The sequence below is a fragment of the Heteronotia binoei genome, chromosome 19, assembly GCF_032191835.1.
Source record: "Heteronotia binoei isolate CCM8104 ecotype False Entrance Well chromosome 19, APGP_CSIRO_Hbin_v1, whole genome shotgun sequence".
Taxonomy (NCBI): Eukaryota; Metazoa; Chordata; class Lepidosauria; order Squamata; family Gekkonidae; genus Heteronotia; species Heteronotia binoei.
The window spans coordinates 4,058,710-4,070,214 of NC_083241.1; the positions used below are offsets into that span (position 1 = coordinate 4,058,710).

The window sequence follows — 11,505 nt, forward strand, 5'->3', positions numbered from 1 at the left end:
GGGGGGAAGGGGGCGGGGCAAAGCCCGCATGCGCAAAGAAGGCTGGGGAGAGCGGGCGTCTTCGCCGGCGTCGACTTCTACTGCAGTGAATAATGCAGGGGAAAAAAAACAACCCCACACCTATTTTCTCGCGAGATTACACCTGCGCTTTTAAGCGCACGCGCAGTCGCTTCCCTTTCTGTCTCGGCGCGCTTGTCGTCTCCCCTGGTTTGTTTTTTCACCGCTCTTCCCTCCTCAACCGGAAGTGGACGGCACGTTCCGAAGGCGGTTGGCGGCTGCTCCGGAAGTGGTCTTCGCTCCGTCAGGGTCTGCGTCTTCTGGCCCAGCCGGGCCGTCTCCTTTCGCCGGTGGCGGAGAAGCGGTTAGTCCAGCTCGGAGGATTGTGGCCTGCGGTTGCAGACGAAGATGTGCGTCCCGTGTTTTAATGCACGTGGGAAACAACAGCAAAGAGTGGGCCGGGCTGGAAAGCAGTTTTTCCTAATGATTGGTTATGGGCGGTAGGGTTGCCAATCCCCAGGTGGGGGCAGGGGATCCCCCGGTTTGGGGGAGGGAAAGGTCTGCTGGCCACTCCATTATTCCCTATGGAGACTGATTCCCATAAGGTATAATGGAGAAATGACCTTCATTTCATTCATTCATTTCATTTAGTTTATATCCCGCCTTTCCCACCAAAGCGGCTCAGGGCGGCTCACAACACAAAAGTTGTAACATAGGATTAAGTGTTAAAATACATCAATTTACAACGTTTAAACAATCTTCAGGTATCGGGGGCTCTGGGAGGCCTCTTTTTTTGAAGTAGAGGTACCGAACTTTCAGCATAGCATCCAGTGCCTCTCTTCAAAACACCCTCCAAGTTTCAAAAGGATTGGACCAAAAGAGCCCCAAAAAGAAAGGGCCACTATCCTTCATTTTCAATGGAGGGAAGGCATTGAAAAGCTGTGCAGTCCCTTTAAATGTGATGGCCGGAACGCCCTGTGGAGTTCAATTATCCTTGCTCCTGGCTCCACCCACAAAGTCTCATGGCTTCACCTGCGAAGTCCACAGATATTTCTTGAGTTGGACTTGGCAGCCTTATTGGGCGGCCATCCACAGCTCCTTAATATGCGCAGACACGGCTTTTCCCAGTGAAAGCGTGCCCTGAGGTGGCTGTGGGGGTAAAGAATGGGGGCCTGTGTTTGTGGGAGGGAGGGAGATGGAGGTTCTGTGGCTCAGCAGTCAGTGTGTGAGACAAGGGCTCTGGAGACCAAGGGTGGCCAAACTGTGGCTTGGGAGCCACATGTGGCTCTTTCACTCATATTGGGAGGCTTTCAAAGCCTCCACTACCCCGTCAGCTGGCTGGGAGCAGCAAGCATTTGTCTTTTGCAAGCACTTCTCCAAGCCAGCTGGTGGTTTAGAGAATGCATTTAAAGTTAAAGTTGTCTACCTTAGGGACCGCCTCTCCCCGTATGAGCCCCAGAGAGCACTGAGGCCAGCAGGGAAGAACCTGCTGACTATCCCCGGGCCAAAGGAGGTAAGACTCCAGAGCACCTGTACTCGGGCTTTTTCAGCTATGGCCCCACAGTTGTGGAATCAGCTTCCAGAGGAAATGCGGGCCCTGCGGGACTTTGAACAGTTCCGCAGGGCCTGCAAAACTATCTTGTTCCAAGCGGCCTTCACCAGCTGAAACTACTAAACTGCCAAATAAATTCACCATCTTGAACTGTAATAATGTAGTAATGTAGTAAACGTAGTAATGTTTTTAGAATGCTTTTAGAATTTTAATGGATTTTAATTAACTATTGTTAAATGCTATCTACTGTACAATGTATATACTGTTTGCTGTTAGCCGCCCTGAGCCGCTTGGTCGGGGAGGGCGGGATACAAATAAAATGTGACTGACTGACTTTCTTTCCACCTCTCTCTCCCTTCTCTCTCTATCGTCTCTCTGTCATTCATCTTTTATCTCCTTCCTTCCCTCTCTCCCTCAAACATCTGATATGTATTCTACATGGTTCTTACATTAAGCAGGTTTGGCCATCCCTGCTATAGAGCAAGGGTCCCTATTTTGGTGTCCATGGGCACCGTGGCACAGGCTGACAGTTTTGCTTTTGCCCACCAGGTGGGGCTTTTGCTTGGCCTTTGGAGATTTGATTGACCGCCCAGATATTTTAAAAGGTACATTTTTGCAGCAGCTGCCATCACAGGACAAGGACCTATTAATCTTCCTTGTGCTAAATCAGACCTTTAATTCATCCAGGTCAGTCTTGTGTACTCAGACTGGCAGCAGCTCTCCACGGTCTCAGGCAGAGGTCTTTCACCACAATTACTACCGTATCCTTTTCAAACTGGAGATGCCAGGGGTTGAATCTAGAACCTTCTGCATGTCAGAGGCTCTACCACTCAGCCACAGCCCCTCTCTTCACTGTGTGACTTAAGGTAAGCTGTGGCAGCTGGTTTGTGGCCAACTCCGCCTCCTGTGGCAGCCATTTTAGCAGTCATTTTTGTGGCTGTGCCTACCATGCTGCATCAGAATTCCAGATGTGCCCACAGGCTCCAAAATGTTGGGGAGCCCAGCTATAGGCCACGTTACAGGTTCCCACTCATCCATCAATTTCACTGGGAGATACGTCAGTTTAACCTACCTTGGCAGGATCAAATGGAGGGTGGGAAAGGTTTGTATGGTGAGTTCCTTGGAGGAAAAAAAAAATTTTTTTAGGGGAGAGGACAACAGAGGAGGGAATCTCGTTTTCTTATCTTTGGTGCATTTGGACATTTCAGGGAAGGAGTACCTTTAAAAAAAAAAACCTGCAGTTCTGTACCTCACTGAAACTGAAGGCTTGTGCTGTACTACTGTTGTTAGTTCCTTGTAAAGGCACAAGAATTGTCATTAATTGTTGGTTGTTCATTTGAACTAGTATAGGACTAGGATTGGGGTGGTCTTGACACCTGTTGTTGATTTTTTTGTCTTACCTTTGTGTTCTTTTGCAGGACGAAAAAGCTTTGGTGGAAAGAGGATGGATCCAGCAGAGGGCAATTTGTTTGACATTCCTGATTACGAACACACCCAGGATGAGGAGTTTCAAGCTCTACCTCCCCCAGCCTCCCCAGGGGGAGAAGATGAAGAAGGTGCATTAGTCACTTGTTTCCAGTGCTAACCTGTAGTAAGATTGGAATATGTATTGCACACATTGTTGAAACCTGAAGCAAAAATTACCTTCAGCAAAGACAGAGGCTTTGAAATGCTCTGAATATTTTATGTTTAATAAAGGAATTCATTTTAGATGTGGTAGTTTGCAAAAGCCTAAATCTCAGGCTAGCAGTGGATTTGTGTGTCTTATCTGTTTGCATATCTTACCTAGCAATATTTGCTACCACGAAAGCTCATTATGTGTTAGTATAATTTGCATTTCCTCTGATGTTTTGTTTCTTTTCCAGAGACAGAAGAAAAAAAATCATCACAAAACCCTACCAGGAAAGGTGTTAGAAGGCCAATGCCTAAACTAGATGCTCAGAGGTAGCTGGTAATATGTTTCTGATTCTATCTGTCTTAATGCATGCATACATCTGCTTTTTTTGTATACAATAGCAGGAGACATCCATCTCCTGTAGAGTCCTTGAGATAAATCTTTGAAATGCTGCCAAGGGGGGGAGATTGAATCTGAGCCGTTTTCCTTCTTGGATCTGTGTGAATACTTTTAATTATTTAGAAAAAGTTTGTCCCACATCTCCAGAGAATGTGACCATCTAGTTACTCCTCCTTTGCCAGCTCCCAGTGCATACCGGACAGACCTTTTTCACAGTGCAAATGGCAAATCAAATGTGCCCCATAGAAACGTCTGTCCTCTTGCAGCCTCTGTAAGCAATACAGTGAGAACCGCATTGGCTATTTTCAAAAGGAGTTTCAAGTAAATGTTTGTATTACAGCTGGCCAAGTCTCAGGGTAGCTGATTCTGCTGAAAGGTAACACAAAAGCCCATGACTGAAGTCCTATTCCAGAGTTATTCAACCCATGGGTGGTTGGAGCTCTGTGACCCACCAGACAGAGCCTCTCTTTTGGGGTGCTTTTTTGAAGCAAGCAGGGCTTTATTTTTGTAGAAAACGCCCAGCAGGAACTCATTTGCATATTAGGCCACACACACCCGATGCCAAGCCAGCCGGAACTGCGCTCCTGCTCCAAAAAAGCCCTGGAAGCAAGCATGCATTGAGAGCAATGATCCTCCTGCCTCTTCTTGCGCTCTCACACTGAGAGGAGCAGCAGCGGTACAGGGAGAGTTAGGTCACAAAATGGTGGAAGGACTTCCTCTGTGTCTCTGTGCCTTGGCTTGTTCTTCACTGTGGAACATCTGTTGGTTCTCAGCTCTGTTGTCCACAGTTCTTGCCTTGGTATTGGTGGGGCTGCAATTCTGGCTTCCCTTCTTTCAGACGCTTGCACCTCAGTGAGTCCCGGGTCTGGATGGACTTAAGGCCCTTTGTCCCAGCTTCCTCATCTCCTTCCTTGCTTTCCTTGGCACCTTCCTGTCCGTCTACACTATCCCAGTCTTCTGTAGACCCATGATAGAATCTATGAGTCAGGGTCCACAGGTGGGTTACAAGGCACCTGCTATTTGGAAGAATCTATTGGCAGCTCATATCTGTAGGCAGCATCTGTTTGCTGAAAAAAGTGACAGCAAAATCACTCAGCAAAAAGCTCTCCCATGCTTCCTCCCCCCCCCCCCCCCACTCCAGCTTGACCCAGTCAACTCTCATCTGTCGGCCCTCCAGGACTCCACATGTGCTTGGGCAGAGCCTCTTAGTGGAGCCATAACCCTGACCAGTTTCTGTCACATAACTATACATGATTTGCTCAGCATGTGCCTTCTGCTGCCTGGGGTCTGAAAGCGGTTGCATCATTCATGTGATTGCGTGGAGGTGGGGCAGCATGCTTGTGCCCATTCTCCTTCCCTCCATGTTTGGTCAATAAAGTGGGATTGGTCATCTGTACCAGGCTTAAGGAGGTACAGTCCTAGCAGCCAGTAAAGAGTTTCCTAGCTATTCCCGGCATGTTTTCTGACTTGTGATCTGGAAGTTGATTGGCTGTGGGTAACAGCAGCTGCTCTGTGAGCTTCCAGCTTTCTAATGAAGAGGAGGGGACTGCCTGTCCCGTTCCCTTGAGATAGTGCCGCCATTCATAGAAAGTGAAGAGAGCTCTCTTTGGGGGCCCTTCACACAGTAAATAATGCACTTTCATTGCATTCTGCAGCTGGATTTTACTGGGTGAAACAGCAAAATCTACTTGCAAATTATCACAAGGGGATCGAAATGGTGTTATTCAGAACGCGTGAAAGCACCCTTTGTGTATTGAGGGGCTGTATTGAGATGGACATATACTGTACACGTTGGATTTCTGGATACTGGAAGGAATGAAAGTTATTTTTTGAGTAACTCGAGACACTTAACATTTGCAGATTAACTTCAGAGCGAGGACTTCCAGCTCTGCGGAATATGTTTGATAATGTACAGTTCAAACGTAAAGGTCACGAGGTAAGCCTTGCTTAGAAGTATCCTCTTGATTTTTGTAACCATCCTCTGCTTATGTATTCTGTGGATCTAAATGTTGGCGCTGTATCATTCCAATGTGAAGTCCTCTATCAACGAAAGGAAGCTATTGGAGGCTCTGATACCAGCAAATTTTTGTGTGTGTGTGTGTGTGTGTGTGTGTGTGTGTATGGATTATGACTCTTCTGATGCTGGTGGCACTTGCTTACATATAGCCATTTGTTTTAACTTTAGTAGCAGTATAGCTTTGGCCAACCACCTCTGCTTAAACAGGCTTTGAAAGCCCCTTGCCGGGGTTAGAAAGCCCCTGTGCTCACAGACTCAGAGAAAGGTGAGGCAAGGAAGAGGATTTGCGTTAAGTCTTGGAGAAACTGTATGTTCATTCACTCAAACGGATCCTCTTTCAAAGGCTTCTTCAGGCGGGAATTCTAGCAGCATGTATCTTTTATTGTAACATCATCGGTCGGGGGGAAGTAATCGTGCCGCAAGGGCCAAGGAATACACTCAGAAGGATATCCTTAAGTTGCCTTTTTTGAAAATACAAACTCATACTCATTCCAACACTGGGTGCCCATTCAGGCACTGGAAAGGTGAAGTTTAAGGTGCAGTATGTTTGAAGGAAAAGCGATGAGTGCTGGGACGAGCATTTGATATATAACTTTAAAATTATTCTTTAAAAGTGTATCGAATTGGGGAGGTGGGTTGCATCTCCTAGGATGTTGCAGGCACTCGACAGTTGCATTCCATACAGCAGGGGTGGCCAACGGTCTCCAGATGTTTTTTTTTTTGCCTACAACTCCTATCAGCCCCAGCCATTGGCCATGCTGGCTGGGGCTGATGGGAGTTGTAGGCAAAAAAAAACATCTGGAGAGCTACCGTTGGCCACCCCTGCCATACAGCACCTCAAACCGTATTAGACATGCTAGATTTTTTTTTTTTTCTTCAGCAACAAAATATTGTAGTCTGAGAAGGCAGTATTTCCCTGTAATAAATGTGCCAGTTGAGCACCTGGATTCCATTTAACACCGGTGCATTTATGGCCTGGACAGATTCTAAAGCGATATATTAAACGGCTGCTTGCTCTTGCAAGTTTTTTTGCTTACTGCCGGTGTCTCCGTGAAAGTGCTATCCATCTGTATTTTTATTTTTAGTCTAGTTTCCCTCTTACAGCTCAGCAGTGCCATTCTAAAATGTTTAAGGCCAGCTAAGTAGCTCGAGCCTTTTTGGAAGTAGGTATGCCCAGTGTTTTGCTGAGCTGGCAGTTTTAACATTACTTTGTTCTTATGTTCAGGCAGCAGACTTGAAGATGCTCGTCACGCGCATGGAGCATTGGGCTCACAGGCTGTTCCCTAAATTGCAGTTTGAAGATTTTGTGGAAAGAGTAGAGTGCCTGGGAAATAAAAAAGAAGTTCAAGTGAGTGTTAACTGCATCCGTTCTGAGAAAAAACAGTGTTTAATTGGAAGCTCAGATAGGATCGGGAGGAGATGCTGACCAGTGACAAACCAAATGTTTTCTCATTTCTAGACGTGCTTAAAGCGAATTCGACTTGACCTGCCCATTCTGCACGAAGACTTCACAGGTAATGAAGGTGTTTGTCCTTTCTTCTTTCAAATATTTGAACATTTATGCACTCTTGTGGAATAATGGTTACATTCATGCTGCAGTCTTGCCTTGTCCCTAGTTTTCCCTCTCTAAGCTAAGCAGAGTTGGCCTTGGTTAGTATTGGGGTAGGAGACCACCAAGGAGGTCTAGAGTTGCCATGCAGAGACAGGCAAAGGCAAACCACTTCTGAATATCTCTTGCCTTAAAACTGCCCAGGTCTTGCTGGCTGTGACTTAATTGGAAGGGGCAACTAACTTGCATGTCAGTATTTGTAAACACCCACTCCTGTTTTAGATCAGTAGTGCCTTACTGGATCACAGCGAGATCCACCAAATGGCTGCCCTTTTTTTTAGTAATACCGGAAATCAGCAGGTGCCAAATGGACTATCAGAAACTGGCCCACAGACCAGATTTCCTTCTGTGCACCCCAATATGTTGCAATTAATATTTTTTAGCAAGAAACATCGTTCAGTTCTACATATGTGTGGGGGCGGGATCCATAACTATAGAGTACTGGGTTCTACCTCGCCCTTGGGCTATCAGTAGGTTTACACAGAATGCATCTTGTGTCATGGAGACGCAACTCCCAAATATTTAGGTTAACTGCTCTGATTAAGTGTTCATAGCAGACCTTTCTTCTCTCTCAGTTGCATCTGCAGTGATGAAATTCATGACCCCCGCCCTCCGCGCCTGCCTGAATAAAAAACTTAGCCATCGTACAGACTTCCTTGTTGACTCTCATGAAGCACGCAGTTAGATGTAGTTAGACTGGAACACAAGTAATTCAGTTTGCCTACTCCACACCATGGGAAAATGTTTCAAAACGTTTAAAGCTTTTATCATCATGGATGAGATTCTTTTGCCTTTCTGCCAAACCTAAATGTTAGAATTAAATAAATGTGGCTGCAATGAATATAGGTTGCATTTGTTAGCAATACAGTGCACCCCCCCCCTGCAGCCACGTACATTAAATAAATGGTTCCTGCCGACAGCATCTGTCTAGTTATCAGATTTTCTGTGCGATGGTTCCATACATTTGTAATGAACAACTGTCTGAGTTTAGGAATACAATCCAGTTTTCATACTGGGAGCGGTATACTCTGCCTCATTTTGCTTCACATTGTTTCCCAATTGGTGAGACCAGTAACTATACATATGCTCCTGTGTACCTTTACATAAAGGTACATTTCCAGCAATATTTTGCTATTATGCAGAATGACTCTAATATTGATTTCACTAGTTCGACGCAAAGAAGTGAAACCCAAAGGGTGGCATGTCTTTGGGGAGCCAGTTTGGTGTAGTGGTTAAGTGCAGAGTCTGGGAGAACCAGGTTTGATTCCCCACTCCTCTACATGCAGCTCCTGGGGTGACCTTGGGCCTGTCACAGGTCTCTCAGAGCTGTTCTGCTCAAGAGCAGTTCTCAAAAGAGCTCTTTCAGCCCCGCTGACCTCCCAGTACGTCTGTTGTGGGGAAGGAAAAGGAAGAAGATTGTAAAACCGCTCTGAGACTCCCAAGTGAAGGGTTGGGTATAAATCCATTCTCTTCTACTTGAGGTATGCTTGTATTTGAAGCAGGTTGTCACTTTAGCCCAGCTGAAGGTACACCAGTAAGGCGTTTGTGCATCCCACACAGGTGATGATGGTGGAAACAGTGGACCCAATACAGCTGCTGAAGAACTAGATGTTTTTTCGGAGAACCGAAATGCAAGAGAAGAGAATGTTTCAATTCAGAGTGCTTCTCTAACAGAGGAGCAGCAGCAGAGAATTGAAAGGAACAAATGGATGGCGCTTGAAAGGCGGCAAGCAAAACTGCAGCTTAACAGTCAGACGCAAGAAGAAAACGGTAGGATCTGTGGTAGTATTTTGGTATACTTTCATTGTAAAATAATACCAGACCTTCTGTCATCCTGCTGCTTTGGTAAGTTTGTGGCAAATCTCTTGCTGTAGTTAGATTTCAGATGTTTGCGCTGCAATAAAAAGGGTGCATTTGCAGTACAGTAAAAGCCTCCAGCTCAGATGTTCATGCTTCTGTGGGTGGAGAAAGTAGATTCAAGCCAAGGCTGAGTAAGACCAGTGGCTCAGCCCTACCCAATATACAGATTTCTTCTTAGGGAGAAGGTTGTGATTTCTTAATGATTTGTATATTGCCATGTCCACTGGTTGTGGCTTACTATAAGCTGACTTCAGCCTTAATAGATGGGAGAGATGGGATAAGTGGCATTAAAACTAATTACAAGGGTCGGAGTACCTGCTTAATCTCTAGTTCTGTTGCTATTAATTCTGCCCTTGTAGTCCTTTGCTTTTTGGTGAACATAAGAGAAGCCATGTCGGATGAGGCCAGTGGCCCATCCAGTCCAACACTCTGTGTCACACAGCGGCCAAAAAAACCCAGGTGCCATCAGGAGGTCCCATCAGTGGGGCCAGGACACTATAAACCCTCCCACTGTGCCCCCCACAAGCACCAACAATACGGAGCATCACTGCCCCAAACATAAGAGAAGCCATATTGGATCAGGCCAGTGGCCCATCCAGTCCAATACATTGTGTCACACAGGGGCCAAAAACGCAGGTGCCATCAGGAGGTCCATCAGTGAGGCCAGGACACAAGGAGCCCCCCCCCCCCCACAAAAAAACAAGAATAGGGAGAGCATCACTTGCCCCAAACATAAGCCCTGTTGGATCAGGCCAATGGCCCATCCAGTCCAACACTCTGTCAAACTGTGGCCAAAAACCCCAGGTGACATCAGGAGGTCCATCAGTGGGGCCAGGACACTAGAAGCCCTCCCACTGTTACCCCCCAGCACCAAGAATACAGAGTATCCTTGCCCCAGACAGAGAGTTCCAACAATACACTGTGGCTAATAGCAACTGATGGATCTCTGCTCCATGTTTATCCAATCCCCTCTTGAAGATAAAAACATAAGCCATGTGGGATCAGGCCAATGGCCCATCCAGTCCAACACTCTGTGTCACGCAGTGGCCAAAAAACCCAGGTGACATCAGGAGGTCCATCAGTGGGGCCAGGACACTAGAAGCCCTCCCACTTACTTCAGCTACAGGTGCAGGAACCACCTGCCAGCCACGAGCCCCACCGCACAAGGGCCTTACCCATTTCCTGAAATATGGGGCAGGTAATGATGCTCAGAAGAGCTACAGGTGACTTTCAACTCACTATTATTGGATTAAACACAAATCTGCTCCAACCTCTTCTCTTTAGTGCTAAATAATTATGATAAAATAATTTAAATGGATGCATTACTAGCATATTATGAGAAACATTTCTTGGAAGATTGTGGTGGTTTTTTAACCCAAACGTGCTCCCCCCCCCCCCCAATTCAAGGATCTTTTATTTTGTCCTACTTAAATGTCCGTTTACTTGGTAGTTTTGCCTTTTGTTTCCATGAAGGCTGTTTGCCTTTCTTCGGCTTTAAGGAATTGATTGCTCTGCTCTGTTTTCTCCCAGAGTTAAAGTTATTGACTGGCCTGGAAAGCAATTAAGTTACAAAGGGAATTAATACAACAATGGGGACTTTGCAGAGCTCCTGTATAAATGTCTGCCTAATGAGGAGTTGCCGTGTTGTCTTTGATGAAGTGGATTTTAGTTCACAAAAGCTTAGGTTAGAATAAAATCTTAAATCTTTTGGGTGCTACTAGACTTCTTATTGCACCGTCAATATCTTTTGTTTCTAATAGAGCTGCCTGCAGCCCAGCCAAATGAAGAATGTGAGAACATTCCAGCTCAGGAACAAGATGATCTGACTGCAGTAGAAGCAGAAGACTCACCTTTTGTAGCTGCTGAGGACGAGATGCAAAGTGGTCCAGAAGAACACGATCAATGACCTTCGACTATCTGGAATTAAGAACCTGTCTCGCTACGAAGGAGTGGTAGCGAAGTCCTCCATTCCTTGCTGTTGAGAAGTTTCGGGGTTCTAGCATGGAGTCCTTACTGGATCAATGTTGGATGCTCCTGTTTAGCCGTTTTACTATCCTCTGCGGGTGAGAAAATATCCTGAATTTTGCAGCACTATGTTCTCTCTTGCCCACCTGGCTTTAGAAACTGTAGAGTTCTTACAGTTCTAGTGCCATAACCTGGAAGCAGTAGGGTGGAAGTAGCGGCCCTGGTTTCTCTCAGCTAGAAAGCAACGTGGTCTCAGTAATGGTGGCCACTGCCTTTAAAGAACAGAACCTGTCTTTTTTTTTTTTTAAACCTTTCACATTGTGAGAAATTTGCATTGCATTGTTCTTACTTTGTACTAGTGATTATAATAAACTTTGGAAATAGCCTTCTGAAAGAAAAATCAACCATTACACAATGTCAGAGGAAGTGCGGGGAGGTTAATGATTCAGAGAAGTTACCTTTTGAAAGGGGTGGGCATTAAGTCTGGACCC

At 45.9% G+C, this 11,505-nt stretch overlaps 1 protein-coding gene and 1 non-coding gene across 5 annotated transcripts; both read left to right on the plus strand.

Moving 5' to 3' along the window:
• Nucleotides 1-11,414, plus strand: TIPIN (TIMELESS interacting protein). Of its 4 annotated transcripts, none has more exons than XM_060260090.1 (8): nt 1-361; nt 2,968-3,105; nt 3,415-3,493; nt 5,424-5,499; nt 6,806-6,928; nt 7,040-7,103; nt 8,750-8,959; nt 10,810-11,414. In XM_060260090.1, exons 2-8 carry the CDS (start codon nt 2,994-2,996, stop codon nt 10,953-10,955), a joined length of 810 nt encoding a protein of 269 aa, XP_060116073.1. In that variant the 5' UTR covers nt 1-361; nt 2,968-2,993; the 3' UTR covers nt 10,956-11,414. The 4 variants fall into 4 exon arrangements, with proteins under 4 accessions (XP_060116073.1, XP_060116075.1, XP_060116074.1 ...); XM_060260092.1 differs by having other exon boundaries at nt 7,040-7,094; XM_060260091.1 differs by having other exon boundaries at nt 261-407.
• Nucleotides 8,017-8,154, plus strand: LOC132588005 (small Cajal body-specific RNA 14). The gene has a single exon (XR_009556491.1). It is a non-coding gene; the product is annotated as a small Cajal body-specific RNA 14 (non-coding RNA).
• Nucleotides 11,415-11,505: the final 91 nt, after the last annotated feature.

Excerpts from the sequence above, each read along its gene's own strand:
- TIPIN (XM_060260090.1), top strand. The coding sequence starts at position 2,994 with ATGGATCCAGCAGAGGGCAATTTGTTTGACATTCCTGATTACGAACAC. Across the intron at positions 5,500-6,805 it reads TCAAACGTAAAGGTCACGAG|GCAGCAGACTTGAAGATGCT; the intron begins GTAAGCCTTGCT and ends TCTTATGTTCAG. Across the intron at positions 7,104-8,749 it reads AGACTTCACAGGTAATGAAG|GTGATGATGGTGGAAACAGT; the intron begins GTGTTTGTCCTT and ends CATCCCACACAG.